General features: G+C 40.0%; 1 protein-coding gene across 4 annotated transcripts in view; it reads left to right on the top strand.

Moving 5' to 3' along the window:
* Positions 1-19,201, top strand: part of LOC149140132 (Ypt/Rab-GAP domain of gyp1p superfamily protein) — a 287,711-nt gene that overhangs the window by 40,111 nt on the left and 228,399 nt on the right. For all 4 annotated transcript variants that reach the window (XM_089446802.1, XM_089446799.1, XM_089446798.1 and 1 more), the window contains exon 4: positions 2,990-3,060. In XM_089446802.1, coding sequence (XP_089302928.1) covers positions 2,990-3,060 — 71 coding nt within the window. The remainder of the gene's footprint in view (positions 1-2,989; positions 3,061-19,201) is intronic.

Here is a 19,201-nt window from a genome sequence, read left to right on the forward strand (position 1 = left end):
AGACTCAATTGCAACTTGAGTCTGAACTGGTGTAGAAGACTTTGGCAACCTTGCTCTTTTTCCACTTGACCCAACTTCAGGGCTTCCAATCAGCTTTCCTTCACCTCTTTTGAGCTTTAACCTTGTAAGCATGACATAAACTTGCAAACAATTATATCCTTGTTTCACAAAGCAAATCTAGTAAGCAAAAACCAGTGCTCTGATACTAACTTGATCTGAAATGGAACAGATTAGTAATGCTGTGCTAATTCCTCACTCATAATAAAACCCAAGATGCTTATCATTTGCTTATCAAGTGCTTAAGGATTCACCATGTTTGCTTAATTAACTGAGTCCCATGAGAATTTCTTATGTAAATGTTATAAACAATTTAACATAAAACATATGCTGAACAACCGCAAATAACAACAAAGAACATCAAAATACAACACACAACATAGAGATTTGATGAGGAGTTCACCCCTCCTGGGCTATGTCTCCTTGGTCCAACTTCCAATGCTTGGGCCTATCTATTATGCTCAAAATTATAACAAAAGTGTGTTTACAATGCTCAAATGTCTCTAAAACCTGTCTCCATGAGTTCAGAATACTCAAAAATGGCTATCTAGCCTCTTTCTCCCACTATTTGTTCCACAAATTGCTCCAAAACCGGCAGAAACCCTCATTTCCGCTCCAAAATCCATTAACCGAGCGAATATTTCGTTGCGCTGCAGGCCATAACCTGTGGGCCATATCGCAAATCACAATCGGCGAGGTTTGGCGGGCTGAAGGTCTTGTTAACACGGTGGAATGTTGCAATAACGATATCGCGGCCCGGTGGGAGTATAAACTGTGGCTCATAACATCTCGCGTCCGGGAACTTATCACATTTCGCAATCGACGGAGAACCAACGACAGTCTTAAGCGGGACTTGCGTTTACCTGCGAAATGCGATCGTGATCTGTGATCCATCGCATCACAACCTGATACCTGCGGGGGCCGTTTCTGACTTGTTTGCGATATGCAATTGCATCGCAACCTTGACCCTGTCGGGGGCTGATTTGTAACACCTTTTCCTTCTACGATTGCGATTTGCGATATGCGGGGGCCAATGGCAGCCTGCCACTTGGCGCCTCCTCATTCGCTGAAGGGCTTTGCCATGTCATCCAATCTTGCCATGTAGACAAGTCAAACTTGAACTTTGACTTGCTCTAACTTCTGCATACGAGTTCGGATTTGAGTGCCGTTCACACCATTGGATTCAGAATGACGAGCTCTTCGATCTGAAGTTGAGTTTAACAAGATTCTGACACTTTGATTTTTGAGCATAAACTTGAGCACCTGGTCAGTTTATAAAGGAAAACCTTTGCTACATGACTGTCCCTAGGACATTTATCTTTCAAGAATTCTTTCAAATTTCATTTCAAGTCTCGGATCTTGTTGTCCCAAGATAGAGGCCCCACTCTGCTTTTGTTTAAATTGGACATGCATCTATTGCCATTTTTGGTATGCATTTTATATTTTTTGCATTATTGATGCTTGTGACATTTCATGTAATTGGAAATTCCTGGTAAGTGGGAGGAGCTATGCCATTTTTTGCAAAGCCTTTTGATTGCGTTTTTGCAATTGAGCTCTAAGGTACCAAGGGGGAGTCTTGTGCCCTATTCTATATAGGTGAAGGGGTTCTGATATATGCTAGAAATCACCTAGCCATTTACCATATGTGGTGGGCTGTGATTCTATGCATTGATCATTTCCAGAGAGACTTTGTAAGAGGTTATAAATGCAGTGACTGATTTTGCAAACAATATTGGATGTGGAACAATACTTACCAAATAATACTCAAGTAGGCATGCACATATGCTACCTTGTATCATTGTTTCTTGTCTTTATTTGTTTCATGTATGGTATTTCATCTTTATGGATATAATGTCTGCTCATTTTGTGCATAGTTGTGATATCTGAACTTTTTAAGGATTTTCTCTTTATGGTTGCAAGGAAGTTGATGGTGTTATATGATTAAGATCTAACTAATCATTGTCCTAATCATACTTGTGGAAACCTTATGACATTAACGAGAGATAATATACTTTGCTTATGATGCACGTGAGCATATTAAACGTGATTTTACTACTAGTAGTATCAGATGAGGAACAACCTTTCCCAAAAAACATGCACGGTGGTAAATGCTGTAGTATGAATTTTTGGTCATTATTTTATTCATCTTGTTACTTGAACATTATACTGATAAAAATAATGATTTTTAATATTTGCAAGAATGTCCTTGGCTTTGCTTACATATATGTTGTCAGCTTTCTAGATGCTATGATAAACAAAATCTCTTCTTTGGTGCTAAATCAGAGTTCCATGATTGGAACAAAACAATCGCCTTCCTCTATATTAGGGTTTATTGGTTTTTAGCAAATTGGATATAGAGCCATAAATTTATTTCACAGCTGGCATTATTTATGGCTTCTGTTTTAGGTTTGATGTATCATTGAACTCATGATGATATCATAAAAAGATGAGTGTAGATTGTTTTACACAATGATGATCCTTTTTACTCAAATACAGTACTTTATTGAGCAGGCCCCGCCTTCCATTATTATTGTAGTTGTTTTGAGTGCTAATGTCTGGCAGTTGTCTAGCAATACGTTGTTTTATGTTTTGTTCATGGTACTTTTGTATTTCCTTATGTGGATAGCTTGGAAAGCCCTTAGGTATTCCCTTGGTATATTTATACATATAGTCGTAAGCTCCATTAACTACTTTTTAGCCATTCTTGTATGTTAATAACATTTCTTTCGATTCTTGTTTTCTTATATGAAACAAGGCAACGTTCCTTAAAACTAGTTTGGAGGATATCATCCTTTGTTTTCTTACACCATATGTTTCTCAGTTCTACCTTTCTGGATATCATCCTGTCTTTTAATCAATTATATGGATTATAATCATTGCTGAAATTCGTTTTTTAACCCTCATATTTATTTCATTTTCCATATTAACACAGACACGTTGCGTGAGCTTGCTTGGAGTGGCATCCCACCATATTTGCGGCCAACTGTATGGCGACTTTTACTAGTAAGTCACCATGTGGGTGCTGATTTTGTTTTATTAAGTTTGTGGATACACACTTAAAATAGTTATTGAAGGTATAGTAGAGAACTCCAAGTTAGTTAGGTCATATATTTTGCAAATACAGGTCTAATAAGTTTGTAGTACAGTCTTCTAGGTAATTCTGTGTTTATATTTTGTTGTAAATATAACAGTGATTAGGGAGAAACAAAACAAGAACATAACATGGTTATCCTTTATTTATTTGGATCAATGTCATAACAAGGCAATTTATTACTTAGAGTTCTTTTGTTAAAGGAGGCATATTTAAAGTGGAACCATTGAGATTTGGGCATGCAAAAGTCACATTTGTGCAGCAACATTATATAAGTTAATTGTTTATTCTTTGAAAATAATAGATGACTGCATTTATTTCCATCCCATTTAAAGAAAAATGATAACCTGAAAGGTCTTTGCATCCAAATGATGACCATTTCAAGGTAGTAGAACCAATTGGCATATTTTGGATCCAATTTTGACCATTTAAAATATGTTGATATTCCAATGAATACCACAATCGAGATTGGTAATAGAGGTAAGAGATTAATGAGCACATTAGGTAGGAATTTGTTTGTGGTTTTTGATATGTGGTACGTGTAGTCCATTAGTGGTTTTCTTGTCCTTTATGTTTAATGTGAAGTGTATTGTTTGTCCTTATTGTGCCCAACTACATTTGTAACTCCCATTTAGGTATTAAAATTGCATCCTAGAAAATGGGTGGTTATGTATGGTGGCAAGTACAAGCAATTGGGATCTTTTCTCAATTTAAATGCCTCCATTCCTTCTTATTAATACATAAGTTTCACATGTGTAAGTTGATTTTTCACTAAATCAAAGAAATTTTCTGTTTTTTTGAGTATGCCTTCGTGTTTCCACTTCACAAATTGCTTTCATATATAAACTGAGGAAATGTTGGATCTATTCTATTTTAAATAGACAATACCCCTTACAATTTTTTCTAATGCCTGGATGATAGTAACGAATATTGTCTCTAGTAACAATTGTGTTTTATAGTTTGCTTTTCTTTGTGGAAAAGGGCTGTCTTGTGGATGCCCCCATCTCAAGGGGTTCTAGGATGCTCCTTCACCACACAAGGGATGCTTATCCTCTATGGCAGGGCTGGCCCCCACTAGTTAGAAAAAAAAACACTTTATTTTTTCCCTTCATTCTAAAGGGGACCCCTAGTAGTTGGGATAGCACGTATGGACTCCACCTTTCGATCCTTGCTTGATCCATATTTCATGTCTACAACACTCCAATTGTTCCATTTGCATCTTTCGACAATGAGATTGGAACCACTCTCAAACATCCTGAAAGAATCAATGGTAATGTTAAAAGTTTAAGTAAATTCTATCCTTTTACTTTAAGAATTTAATATTACCAATGATTACTATTAAGGGGGTTCAAAAGAATGGGGTTTGGTAAAAAGGGAGCATTTGCGTGTCTCATTTTTGAGGGGGATGTTTCCATAGCGTGTTCCCTTGTGCACCCCCTCTCCCCTGAAAAACAAAAAAAACAAAAAAAAGGGGCGGGGGATGTTGTAGTGGCTAAAGGAAATTTGCCCTAGGTTTTCTATAGGTAACTAGGGTTTAAAAAAATATTTTCTGTTAGAATTACTAATCATTCTTTCTTCCAGTAAATAATATGTCAATTATACATAACAATATTTCAAATGAATAATGCACAATAATATCTGATCCAAATTCAACTATTCGGTAAAACCCAGCTAATTCCGGCGCAAATATACATAGTTAGTTCTAGATTCCAATAACCATACAGTTATTCACTGATTATCCGAACTATATTGTTTGATTCTGACCAAAAGAGACACCACTACCATCCACAAACTGATACTACAAAATTCTAACACCCTAGCATGCATCAAGATAATGCCTCCTCGTTTTGTCCAAATCACTGCAACAGTTTGGTTTTGTTCAGTTTAGTATTCTCACACTTCCTTAGAGCATTCTTCTATCTCATTACAGGCTCATACTTAGTTTCTTGGCTTAGCATTTGTGAATTAACACAAAAATTTTCATGTGAGTTTGGATATTTGGTCAACTCTTCTGCTGTTAATTTTAGGATAACAATGGTATGTTCTATGCTTAGATCAATTTTACTTCACAATTTACAATATTCACTTGCCCAAACTGATCAGTCAAAACAACAGAGACAGAAAGCCCTAACCAAAAAGTCAACGCTGGTCAACAGCACTGAAATTGACCTCCAAAACAGCTCAGTCAACCTTGGTCAACTTGGCCTCCAACAACAAGATAATGCAGCCCAAAACAGTCTGAAAATAACCAATCAAATTTGGTCAACAAAAGTCAACGCAACAACCTGAACTAGGGCAGTCAACACTGGTCAACACAGGGGTCAAACTGCCTCAGTTTTTGTGCCCAGAACAGTGGCCTGCCCAAACAGAAGTCTCCCTCACAAAACTGAAGTCAAACAGGGTCAACGTTGGTCAAAGTCAGCCTCCTGAAATTTCGGTCAAATCTGGTCAACGCAGTAGCTAGAAAAGACAGTCTTCCTTTCGCACGTGTGGAGAGAGAGAGGCCCAAAAATCTGTACCCAATCAAGATGAGAGAGAGAAAGATGAATGAGATGAGATGCCAAAATGAGGAGGAGGCATCCTGTATTTATATGCAATGTTGAAGGCTGGAGGAGGCTAATTTGATGGCTGGCCAACCTTGACAATTTGTCCATAATCAAAATAAATTCATAACTTCATTTGTACATGTTAGAATGGGATGATCTTTAGATCAATCCTACACCTCTCGGAAAGAGGAATCCAAGAAAAATATCAGTTGCCTCATAAGAGCTGTCCAAAGTGATGTTTGGCCCTAGTTGCTAAATTTAACACCTGCTTTGCTCCAACGTAAATAACTCAGACCTTGCCTTGTTAGTTATTGTAGCATTGAACAAGTGTTCTAGTCTTGACTTTGGTTAGAGAGGCTAAGAAACACAAGATCTCCAAAACCCGGAAAAGGCTTAAGGAGAAAACACCTAGAGACAACTCAATTAAGTTAATTGATCAATAATTAAATATCTCACAAGTCTAACTTAGGAAAATTGATTAATTAACAACAATTAATTGAGAAATGTGAGAATGATCTAGAAATTCACACGGATTGAGTTTGAGATCATTTTAGCCGTTGATAACGATCTAATCATGGCCGTTGGTTCACCAACGAAAGATTATAAGAGCAAATTGATAGGGGATGGAGATGATATACTTGTGAGGTCGAGATCGTTGGCAGAACGAGCTACCCAATTGCAGAGATCGAGCAAGGGAGAGATGTTCGAGCCAGAAGGGATGCATATATAGAGAGGGAACAACATAAGTGAATTCTGGAGGTTTTCCAGTTTCAGAGAGGCAACAACAAGAGGCCGAGTTATTCCTCAGTGAGGCTACGCAGAGTCCAGACAGTTTCAGAGGGCAATTTGATTTCGCTGAGGAGGAGGTCGATTCAGTTGCCGAAAGCTGAAATAATTTTATTGAGGGCCGGAGAATCACTTTCGGTAGCAACAACAGGCAGGACGTCTTGGTCAGAGGTAGATTCATGTAGTGTGAGTTACAGGTTGTGCAACATCTACGCAGGGGCCTGAGTAGGGGTCTTGGATAGCTAGTGGCCAGATTGCTTGTGGAGAAGGGAAAAATTCCGTAATAATTTTGGCTAGATTAGTTGCTGAGGATTGCCAGTTTGGTATCCAGATTGTACTAAAAAAATTCATTGCTGTATAATAATAATAAAACCCTCACCTGCTGCACTGATTTTCCACATTGGGTTTTTCTGGGGACATTTGTCCAAAAATAATGGTGTCAATTTTATTTTGTGTGTGTGCTCTATTTTCTTAGTTCCATTTTATTTTCCGCAACGTTTTTATGGTAAAGAAATTGTAGTGTGATTTATTCGTCATTTTGTTGTAACAAAATAAATTGCATAATTAATCAATTAAAAGAATAAATTCCAGTTGCTGCATTTCAAGGAATTTTCACATGGTATCAGAGCAATGTTGAAGACAGATCATGAGCTCAGTAGCAAGAGGGAGAAATTTTGCAGTTTGGAGGGAGCCTGAGCAAATTTCTTCCAGGTCTGCGCAAAGGGCTAGCTAAACAGTTTAAATTGCTGGGCAGGGGGGTTTGATTTACAGTAGCAGGTGTAGGAAAAGTTCGAACAAGCTAGTAGCAATTCCAGCAAGCAATGGTATTGTCGGGAAGCAGTTCGGGTGAGCACATAAGATATTTCGTTGACCAGGTTTGGGTGTAGTTGGTTTGCAACAGATTTCGCATTAGCAAATCAACGTCTGGAAAGGAAGAGAAAAGCACACGAAATTATACTCAAGATGTCTTCAGTAAATTTTCCAGAATTCTCCAGTATGGCCATGGACAAATTTGATATTCAGGGGGCTACAAAATTGTCTTCCAGATTGGAGGACGAATTTTCTTGCTTAACTAGCTTAGCTTCACAGGGAGTCTGGTATATAGACAGTGGAGCGTCAACTCACATGACAGGAGTTAGAGAATATTTCTCTAGCTACAATAAGGAGGAGATGGACTTCCAAATAACAATGGGAAACAAGACTAAATGCAATCTAGTCGGGAGAGGCACCATTGACATTCAGAGGAGTCAAGAGCAAGCACAAGCATTGCAGATGTATTGCATGTGCCTGGATTAGGTGTGAACCTGATTTCAGTATCCCAATTATAGGATAAGGGATATGATGACCACATTGTAGGGAAGAAGGTGTTCATCAAACACAAATAGATTGGAGTACGAAGCAACAAATTGTACAAGTTGCTGTTAGACTCTCCAAGGGCACTAGTGAGCAATGGCATTAACAGTGGGAAAGACTTGAATGAGTTATGGCTTAGGAGGATGGGACATTTACATCATGGAGCACTTAGAATGCTCAGGGAGACAGTAATTGGTGTTTCAAAGTTAGGCACATAACATGATTATGAGTGCAAGGGCTGCGTGCTTGGGAAGTATGCTAAGGCAACGTTCCCAAGAAGTGACAACAAATTAGATGGCGTGTTACAACTTATACACTTAAACATATGAAGCCGCATGTCCACCAAATCTCTTGGAGGGTACAAGTACTTCGTTACCTTCATTGATGATCATTCCAGGAAAACCTGGATCTACTTCTTGAAGACCAAGGATGAGGTCTTTAGTTGCTTCAAGGAGTTTAAGCTCTATTAGAGAATGCAACAACGATGAAGATCAAGGTGCTTCACTCGAATAACAGAGGTGAGTATACAGATAGTGACTTCACGAGTTTCTGTGCGAAGGAAGGCATCAGGAGGGAGTGGACAACTCCATACAATCCACAACAGAATGGGGTAGCGGAGTAGAAGAACAAGTCTATAGTTGGGGTTGCAAAGGCGATGTTATATGACCAAGATTTGCCCAAGTTCTTATGGGCAGAGGCATGTAACATGATAATGTATATCCATAATAGGGTTCCTCACATGGCATTGGGGAAGACAACACCAAAAGAAGTTTTCTCAGGGAAGAAGCTAAGAGTCAGTCACTTTAGGATCTTTGGCAATATAGCTTATTGCCATATACCAGATGAGAAGCGTACCAAGTTGGATTAGACTGCAGAGAGGGATATTTCGTTGGGTATAGTGAAACCTCTAAGGCATACAGTATATACGTTCCTAGCAGCAGGAAGATTATCGTGAGACGAGACATGAAGTTTATGGAGGACAAAACCTTCAAGAAATCTTGCGAGATGCCAACAGGTGATGAGAGTGAGCTAGCAAAAGCTCCATTAGTCTAGCAACAAGGACAACCCAAGGGAAGTCATAGGGATCTAGTATGGTTACCAGTACTAGCACTTCCTCAAGTGTAGGAGATCCAATGAGTTCGCAGTAGAGGCAAGATGAGGAGTTGGTTGATCCTCCCACCACTAGTGGTCGAACTAATAGGGAAATTCGTTAGACATTGAGAGATGGCGAGGAGTTCATTGGAGCTCCTAAGACGAACAAGAGAGAACACAGACAACCAAACAGGTACCAAGCATTGGTGGCATAGGTTGTAGAGCTTTCTAACTATCAGAAGGCTGCACATCATTAGGTGTGGATAGATGCAATGGTAGAGGAGTATAGTTCTATCATGAAAAATGATGTTTGGGAGGTATTGCCGAGGCCCGAGGATAGGTCAGTTGTGCGTTCTTAGTGGATCTATAAGATCAAGTATGTTGTAGATGGCAGCGTTGAGAAGTACAACGCTAGGTTCATGGCAAAGGGATATGCGTAGAAGGAAGGTATAGATTATGAGGAGACCTTCGCGCCTATTGCCAGATATACTTCTATCTGGTTTGTTATATCTCTAGTAGCGCAGATGGGATGGAAGATTCACCAGATGGATGTCAAGACAACTTTCTTGAACGAGGTGATAGAGGAGGAAGTATATATAGAAAATCCAGAGGGCTTCGAGACACATGAGAGGGGCACATGTGTGCAGACTGAAGAAAGCTCTATATCAGCTCAAGTAAGCTCCTAGGGCATGGTATGGTCGGATTGACAACTACTTGCAACAGATGGGATTCGTCAAGAGTGATGCAGATCCCAACCTTTACTATTTGATGGTAGAGGATGAGCCACTCATCCTAGTGTTGTATGTGGATGACCTCTTCTTGACAGGGTCATCAGGGCTCATAAAGGATTACAAGAGGAACTTGGCAGTAGAGTTTGACATGAAGGATTTGGGGCTGATGCATTATTTCCTAGGCTTGGAAGTGTGGCAGAAGAATGGGGAGATCTTCCTTGGACAAGGAAGATATGCTACAGAGATTCTGAAGAGATTCAGGATGCAAGACTGTAGACCCATGTCTATGCATATGATCACAAACTAGAGGAATTTTGATGCATTAGAGGACGAGGACATTGACCCCACCTTGTATAGATGACTTATCGAACCCCTTATGTATTTGGTCAACACTAGGCTAGATATCTGCTTCACGGTCAAATCTCTCAGTGAGTTCGTGGTGGGACCGAAGAGAGTACATTAGACAACAACGAGGCACATTCTGAGGAATTTGCACAACACGATTGAGTATGGGTTGAGGTATACTCAAGGTGATGATGTCAGACTATGTGGGTTCACAGATGCAGATTGGGCAGGCAGTTCAGTGGACAGAAAGAGCACATTAGGGCGATACTTCAGCATTGGATCAGGGGTGGTTTGTTGGTGCAACAGGAAACATAAGTCAGTAGCATTGAGCTCTGTAGAAGAGTGTATATGGTAGCTAACACAACCACGTGCGAAGCTAGATGGCTTTGGAAGCTGTTGGTGAGCCTATTTGGTTAGAGAATGGAGGCGACCAATATCGACTGTGACAATCAGAGTTGCATCAGGCTCTCTGAGAATCCAGTGTTTCATGATAGGTCAAAACACATAAACATTTGATACCATTTCATCAGAGATTGTGTGCAACGTGGAGCAGTCCAACTACAACATGTTCCCACAAAAGAGTAGGTTGCAGATATACTCGCGAAAGCTCTAGGGAGAGCTAAGTTCGTCTATTTCAGAGGACATATGGGTATAGTGGAGAACCCCTTTCAATAGCAGGAGTTTTTGGTACTTACTTGCAGTAGCTGCAACAACAACAACAACAACAACATGAGATCAGTTGCAGCGCAAAGTAGACTTGGCAGTATTACATGTTGTACAGTGTAGTGTCAGCAGCAACGCAGATGCAGGATGATTCAGCTACAAAGTGGCAGATGAATTAGTGTATGTGCAGTGGTTGGTGGGCAGTGGCAGGTTGTCATAGATGTGAGCCATCAAAAGCGTATGGGAGGCTGTAATGAGACAGTAGAACACATTCCTTGCTAAGAGGGATTGTTAGTTTTTGTAGCATCAGACAGGTGTTCTAGTCTCGACTTGTGTCAGAGAGGCTAAGAAACACAAGATCTCCAAAACCCATAAAAGATTTCGGGAGAAAACACCCAAAGACAACTCAATTAAGTTAATTGATCAATAATTAAATGTTTCCTAACTTAGGAAAAGTGTTAATTACAACAATTAATTGAGAAATGTGAGAATGATCTAGAAACTCACACAGATTGAGTTTGAGATGATCTTAGCTGTTGATAACGATCTAATCATGGGAGTTGGTTCACCAACGAGAGATTATAAGAGCAACTCAATGGGGATGGAGATGATATACTTGTGAGGTCAAGTTCCTTGGCAGATCGAGCTACCCAATTGCAAAGATCGAGCAAGGGAGAGAAGTTAGAGCCAGAAGGGACGCAGAGACAGAGAGGGAGCAAGAGAAGTGAATTTCGGAGGAGTTTCTAGTTCTGGAGAGGCAATAGCAAGAGGTCGAGTTATTCCTCAATGAGGCTGTGCAAGGACTACACACGCAGCTTCATAGGGCTGTTCGATTTGGTTGAAGAGGTCAATTCAGTTTTCGGAGGCCGAAATAATTTTCTTTAGGGCCGAAGAATCACTTCCAGCAGCAATAGCAGGCAGGAAGTCTTGATCAGAAGTAGATTCAGGCTGTTGATCAGTGGTTGTCATTGATGTCAACCCAAGCAGTACCAGGGGCTACCCCAATCTTGCATGGGCATTTTGACGTCACAACTCATATTATTTTGCGTCAAAGATCTTCTCGATGGATTCTACTCGTCGAGATGTTTTTGTTGATAACTTGATATATGGTATGCCTCCCAATTCTTCACGGTTTGAGAGTTATTTGCGTTTGAAATCGAAAACCCCCATTAGTGGGCTAAAACCCCAGGGGTTGAGACATCACCTTATTCCCCAACGATTGTCAATATATGACAGGGATTCTCACCGTAATCTCACCACGTATAAGTTGAATATATTGAAAATCCAAAGGCAGTGAACCAATCATTGACTTAATACACTCATGTGTCACCTACAACCACACCAAAAAGGGTTAGTGTACAAATTCCTTAGAGCTTAAACAAACAATTTATCAAAAACTATTAAATTAAATTAATTTTATTATAAAAAAACAAATAGAAAATTAAAATGAAGCCCTATCCAATAATTATGGAGCCCATATTTTCTCTCCAACGTTCACCTCATAGCCCCTCCTAAACGTTCAAGTGATAAATGACATCTCTATAAAAGAGACCATGAAATCTTCCTAAGGTAAATAAAAAAATTTAACGAAGATTTGGTGAATATACAGCTCAGAATTTTCGTTAACCCTGGAGCATCAACGCTGCATTCTTCGTGAGGGTTAGGGTTTTCTGTCATCTTGTCTTGGGTGATTCGTTGGCATTTTTGGTGCAATCTGGCCACAGTTCTGAGCCATCCTTTGACGTTTACACGTTGGATTTATTACTATGGAAAATCGGTAGTAGTATTACTGTGGAAAGGTCGTTTGATTTGCAGAGAATTTTTTTTTTTTGGTATCATTACCCTTCTACGCTGTCAAACAAATAAAATTAGATACCATTTACATATCACAGATCTGTGTCTCGGGTGATATAAAATTGCAGTGAACTATAACGTTAAATCTCAGATCTGCAATTCTTCAGTACCACAAGTTGCTGTCTCCACGCCACAGTGACATTTCACATAGCAATGATGTCACAGTCAATCTTTTTATGCCACAGTGAGATGGTGATGTTCCACAACCCGTCCTTGATGCCACGGTAATGTCTTTCAAACAAGTTCTTGATGCCACAGTGATATGATATATGATAGTCAGTATCTTGGATGCCACAGTGTATTTTTACGTGACAAAAGGGTTCCACAGTCAGTCTCGGATGCTACATGATAGGTATGTTTTGATGCTATGTTGTGTGGTCTGTTGTAGGATTGTTCTATTGTGTTATAATATTAGAACCTCATAAATGTCTAAATCTGTCACTAGTTTAGGGTCTGTGTAGTTTTCCTTGTTCTGTAAGTCTGTGAGTCTAGTTTTAGGTTGATTATAAGTAGAAGTCAAGAACTATCATAAGGGCTGGTTGAGGATATCTCTAGTGCATGTAGTCAACTTTGTATATAGTCTTGCATAGAGTCTAGGTCTATATCAAGAGTGGGGAGTCTAGGTCTCTGCTGCTGCAACAAGTCAACTACAATCACAAACAACAAGCACACTTCAGGTACGCATTGTATTCATTTGATTTTTATTTATTTATTATTATGTGCTTACATGTGTGTTTGCAGGCAGAGGTAAGTTAAAGGGTATTTTGTTTTTCCTTTTGGGATTGGGTTTCGCTGGGAAAATTTGCATGCAGGTAGAAGAAGATTCAAGGACAACATCAAGCGAGCATTCAAGAGCTGAAGTATCAAATCAAAGGAAGCATTGCAGCGAGACATCCTTTGAAGACATGACAACCATCCGTATATTGTGAAGAAGTGTCAAGGCCAAGAGTCATCATTGTAAAGTTGTAAAAGAGTCATTTGTAAAAGTGTCATCATTGGAAGAGTCATTATTGTAAAGGAGTCAATCTGCATAGAGTTGAAAAGGCATTATTGGCAGGTATAGGAATCTCTGTTGGGATGATGTCAGGGTTGGGTTGCAGGTCATAGTGTGATTGGGTGTTTGGTCAAAATCATTGTGAATCATATTGTATCGTGGATCGTTGTCCCTAGTACAGTAATCCACACTCTTGTCTCATTTTAGTCATTATAGGGTGGCAGGGAGGTGCTAGGCAGGTGCATGAAGTCACCTACAGGTTGGAGCCTGTGAACACTTCAGGGTGGTAGGTTGGTCTAGTATGTTGGGGCATCCATTTAGTTGACCACTGAAGAAACCAGGGCGTTGGGGCGTCCTTCCAGTGGGCGTTGGAGAAGAATGCTTTTCTAGAATTCTAGGAAGTTGTAACTTTCATTTCAGTTGGGGCTGAAGATTAAAGAATTTATTAGAAAAGCGTTCGGTGGTTTTTGACCCGGAGGGGGTTTTCCACCTAAAATTCTTGTGCCTACTATGTTCTATTGTTTACTGTTTTTACTGCATAAACATTAATAATAATTGAAGATTAACTAATGCTCTGAAAGATTTAAAAAGTGCTAATTGCTAAGGAATATTGATTCACCCCCCTCTTAGTATTTCCAACACAGCCAATTCGAGTTACAGGTTGCGCAACATCTGCGTAGGGGCCTGCAGAGGGATTACTTGTGGAGAAGGGAATAGTTCCATTAATAATTTTGGCCAGATTACCAGTTTGGCATCTAGATTGTACTCAAAAAATTCATTGTTGCATAATAATATTAAAACCCTCATTTGTTGCATTGGTTTTCCCACATTGGGTTTTTCCAGGGACATTTGTCCAAAAATAACGGTGTCAATTTTATTGTGTGTGTGCTCTATTTTCTCAATTCTAGTTTATTATCCGCAACGTTTTTATGGTGAATAAATTGTAGTGATTTATTAATTATTTTGCCGTAACAAAATAAACTACATAATTTAATCAGTTAGAAGAATAAATTCTAGTTCTTGCATTTCAAGGAATTTTCACATGCCTTAGATATTAAATCATTTGGTGCTTCAGATCCCACGTGGTTCGGCTTCTACGTGACACTTTGATCTTTCTCCAGAATCCTTGGATTGAAAATTATTTGTCCCATAAATCTTTTCGCATGAGATTTCTCCATAAAATTTCTTTTTGCCTCAGAGGATTCAGGGTTCATGATGCAATTTCCGCTACAAATGATTTGCGGTTGCGTTACAGTCTCGTTGCTACACTCCTCAATCACTACACTTTTTCTGTCGCTATTGGGTAGGATAAACACCCTACTATTGTCTCAGAAGGTTAAGAGCAGGTTGCGATCTACTTCAGCGACGGTGACTTTTCCGACAGACTTGCGTCACTTTAGGATGACACTTAGCTGCTTGCTTCAAAGAATCGTGGCTTGTTAGTGAATTTTAGACTATTTGGAAAACGATTCAGAATCCTCGATTTGTAACAGAATAACAATAATCCTTTGTAAACTCCTTCGAATTGGCTGGAGTGATCTTTGCTTGGCCTCGAGTCCTCAGGAAGGGTGCTACTATTTGCCATAGAATAAGTCTGTGAGATTTTAGTCTTGATCTGACCAAAAATTTGCTACAAATTCATGTGACCTCAGGGGCAAATTCGTATGTCCTTGATAATCCTTATCAGATTAGAAAAATTCCTTCAATAACCTGTTCCAAAACAAATTAAACAGGTAAAGATGCAAGGAGTTTTATCAACTAGGGTGGAATATTTCACCATTGAAAGTGATAGGAAAAAGGGGTCATAAAACCCTCAAAGGCTTAGGCTCAAGAAAACAGAGATAAATGATCCAATTCCATGATGATTAAAATGAATTCATCCCTCTCATACATTTCCTAGAGGGGTCTCTCCTCCTTAACTGATTGAGTAAATTTTACTTCAAACCCCAGTTTTGGGTTTGTTTGCCCAATTGTCCCAAAACTTGTTCATAATTGAAATTTTGGGGTTTTCCCCTTTATTGAGGACTATAGCCTATGGGGATGGATAGGCTATTTCGTCCCATAGGCAATTAATTGCCCGGGAACATTACAAATGTGCGGGAACAACCTCTTTTGAGTACTCGTCTCCTGAGAATGTGGGGAGTGCATCCCCTACCCTTGGGAATGCGCCTCCATGTGACATTGATTATAAAAATTTCAGAATTTCTATGATGATTTATTATAATTTTCAAAATAATACTAAGACCCAAGATCCAAATACCATTCACTTATGGATGGGAAGTGTAATCTCGAATGTAACGCCACTAGGACATATATATTCTTTGTACCATTTCTAAGCAAGGATTTCATATGATTGATGTGTGTTTAGACAAACCTGGATAAATAGATGGTATGACAAGTATTTTATTTCATTTTATTTATATATATTTTTTTATTTTTGACATTGCCATGAAGAGATTAGTTAGACATTGCTTGCTCTATATCAATATTTTTTTTTGATAGAAACGGCTAGTTTGGTGTATTAATTCTCGGCAGAAATGCCTCATTTCATATTACAATAAAGTAGGCAGAGCTCGGTTTTCTCTTCGGATAGGAACTAGAGGGTTTCCCTCCTAGTGAGCCTGCGAATTCTGTGGACTATCCTTCTATTGGTCTTCTCTATCTTTCTTGATTTACATATGCAAACAAACTGCTCCAATAAAAGACAGTAAAACATTTTAATCTAATAGTCAAGGGATAGGATCCCAACCTTCGTTTTCATTTCTTAGCAGGATTCTGTGTGGGAGGAGAGCTGCTTTGTTGGCTTCAACATCGGCTTCTTTATTGTTGTCTCTCTTTACATGGAGGAATTCCAAGTTCTGAAAAGAGTTTATCAGAATTCTAATTCTGCTCATCAATCTTGATAGCCTTAGATCAGTAGGAAGAGAGTTATCTACAATGATCTTTATGATGGATTGGGAGTCCCCAAAAACAGTTGCCTCTTTGATACCCAGGGAAGTGAACTGTTTGAGGCCTTGAAAGAGAGCCAGTGCTTCAGCTTGGATGCTTGTATTGAAGCCCACTCCCCAGGGAAATCTTAGTTTAGTTCTGCTCTCTGCACTTTTGATTACTCCACCTGCACCGGATATACCAGGATTACCTTTTGCTGCCCCGTCAAAAAAGAGAGTGTATCTTTCCTTCTTGCTGCAAAACTCAGAAAATTCTACAGCCTCAAGACGGATTTGCCAGTTTTTTAGGAGAGGAGGAAGTCTGGCAATATCAGCGAATTGGAGATTAAGGTAAGCGCCCCATACAGCTTCTTGGCCCCTTAGATCTGCCCTGTCATGCTGATCACCCAAACAGTCTCTTAGATGGCTTTTGATTTTTTCCCATATGATCTTGAGATCAATTTTTTGTCTCTGAAGATTCTCTGATTTCTTTCCAGCCATATATGCTAGCAGATTAGTTTAGGGAGTACGAGCCAGGCTTCTTTGATGTGGACGTTCTGAGGGGAGCCACCTAGGTACCTTAACTTCCAGTTTGCAAACAAATTTGCGCAGCGATTTGGCAAGGCAAAGTCTACATTCCACGGTTTTAAGGCTTCAGTCGAAAGTTCAAATGAAAACTTGCAGTGAAGCATAAGATGGGTGGCGTTTTCCTTGTCGACCCCACATAATGAGCAGCGGGATGGCCCTATGTATCCTCTTCTTCGAAGCCTATCATCTGTCAATATTCTTTGGTGGCATAAGAGCCAACAGAAAACGTCTATTTTTGGAATCGAAGTCCAAGACCATATACCTTGCCAAGGCTTTGGATCGGGGGGGACATGAGGTCGAAGGGAGCGCTGATTATAACCTTGCGCAACTGTGTAGCATCTAGGTGTCGGACCCCATCCCCTAATGTCGGGCTTCCTGGTGTTCAATGGAGCTTTGCCTGCTATGTGGGAACGGAAGGAAACAAGTTCGCTGGAGAGATTGTGAGGTACCTCAAGACTATTCCAGTTCTGCCATTTACCATTCTCCCAATGAGAAATATCCCACAACGTTTTAAAACCTGCTCTGCCCATCCAATATCTCAACGTAACCAGAGTGCGATCTTCAGAGAGGGGCTCACTACCCATGATGCGGTCATCCCAAATGTTGATGCGCTTATCGTTTCCAGGAATCCAATGTGCGTGAAGGTTGATCAAGGGGGCCGCTTTGATGCACAATTTGTGAACCATCGTTCCGGTTTTTGGTTTGGGTTTGTCCAAGTAGCGGGTTCTCTGCCCACCGAAGTATTTTCTCCACATCGCAACCTGAGCCCAACCCGGATTTGGGGCGATTATCCTCCACAGAAGCTTTGCGCCCAAAGCAATGTTTTGCTTACTGAGGTTCTTGAAATTGAGGCCTCCTTCCATTCTGGGTAGGGAAATTGTGTCCCAGTTTAAAAGGGGAATTTTTTTCTCATTAGCTTTGCCGCCTTTCCAAAAGAAATTCCTGATATAATCCTCCATTTTTCTCATAATACCAACAGGGGCCATCATGACTGCAGATTGGTATATGGGAAGGCTGTTCAAGACAGCTTTGACCAGCACTGTCTTGCCAGCCAGATTGAGCCAATTGAAGCCCCAGGAGTGAATTTTGAGCTTAAATTTTTCCAATAACGGCAACCAATCTTTGCTGAGGGCCCTTTTTTGGAAAACAGGGAGCCCCAAATACTTGAAAGAGGTCCAAGAAGAGGAGGCTGCGAAGCCAAAGCAGTTGGAGATAGCTTGAAGGGATCTGGCAGAAGAATTCCAACAGTAGATGTGACATTTGCCTTTGTTAATTCTGCTTCCTGAGTCTTCACAGTAAGCATCCAACACTTCTTTGAAATGATTAGCAGTGGTCAAGGAGGCAGCACCCAGCAGAAGGGAGTCATCTGCAAATAGCGCATGATTTATATTTTTTACACCTCTTGCAATGCTCAGTCCCATTATTTCTTGATCATTCTGTTTTTTGTTTAGGAGGAAACTAAGAACAGAAGCTTGGAGGACAAAGAGCAAGGGGGAGAGGGGGCACCCTTGTCTCAGCCCTCTAGAGGCTTTGAAAAAGTCAGTAGCCCTCCCATTTACCAAAGGGGCAATCCAGGGCTCACTAATACAAGCTTTGATCCAATTGATGAATTTGAGTCCAAAGCCAAATTTATGGAGGACCTCGAACAAGAATCTGTGTCTTACCCTGTCAAAGGCACTTTCAAGGTCTAGTTTAATAACCATTCCTTTCTCTTTCCGATTCAGGCTTGAATGAATCGCCTCTTGGACCAGAATAAAATTGTCAACAATCTGCCTTCCCTGGATGAAGCCTCCCTGATTCTCGGGGATGATGTCAGGAAGGATGATTTTTAATCTGTTTGCAATCACTTTTGTTATCAACTTATAGCCTATATTGCAGAGGGAGATAGGGCGAAATCTGGTGAAAGAGTTGGCGCCTTTCTCCTTAGGAATAAGGGCCAAGAAAGCCGAGTTGGTGCTTCCCCCAATTTTCTGACATGTTTGAGATTTCCGGACCATTCTGCATAAATATTTTTCCACTATCTGCCAACAGTTCTGCAAGAATCTGGCAGTAAAGCCATCCGGCCTTGGGGCCTTATCTGGCTCCATTGCAAAGAGAGCAGTTTTTATTTCATTGTTGGTGACTTCTGCTTCCAAAAACTGCTTCTTTTTGGTAGTGATCAGAGAAGGTACCTC

The sequence above is a fragment of the Pinus tabuliformis genome, chromosome X, assembly GCF_031772625.1.
Source record: "Pinus tabuliformis cultivar Carrire ecotype Pingquan chromosome X, CPIR1, whole genome shotgun sequence".
In the NCBI taxonomy this organism is placed as follows: Eukaryota; Viridiplantae; Streptophyta; class Pinopsida; order Pinales; family Pinaceae; genus Pinus; species Pinus tabuliformis.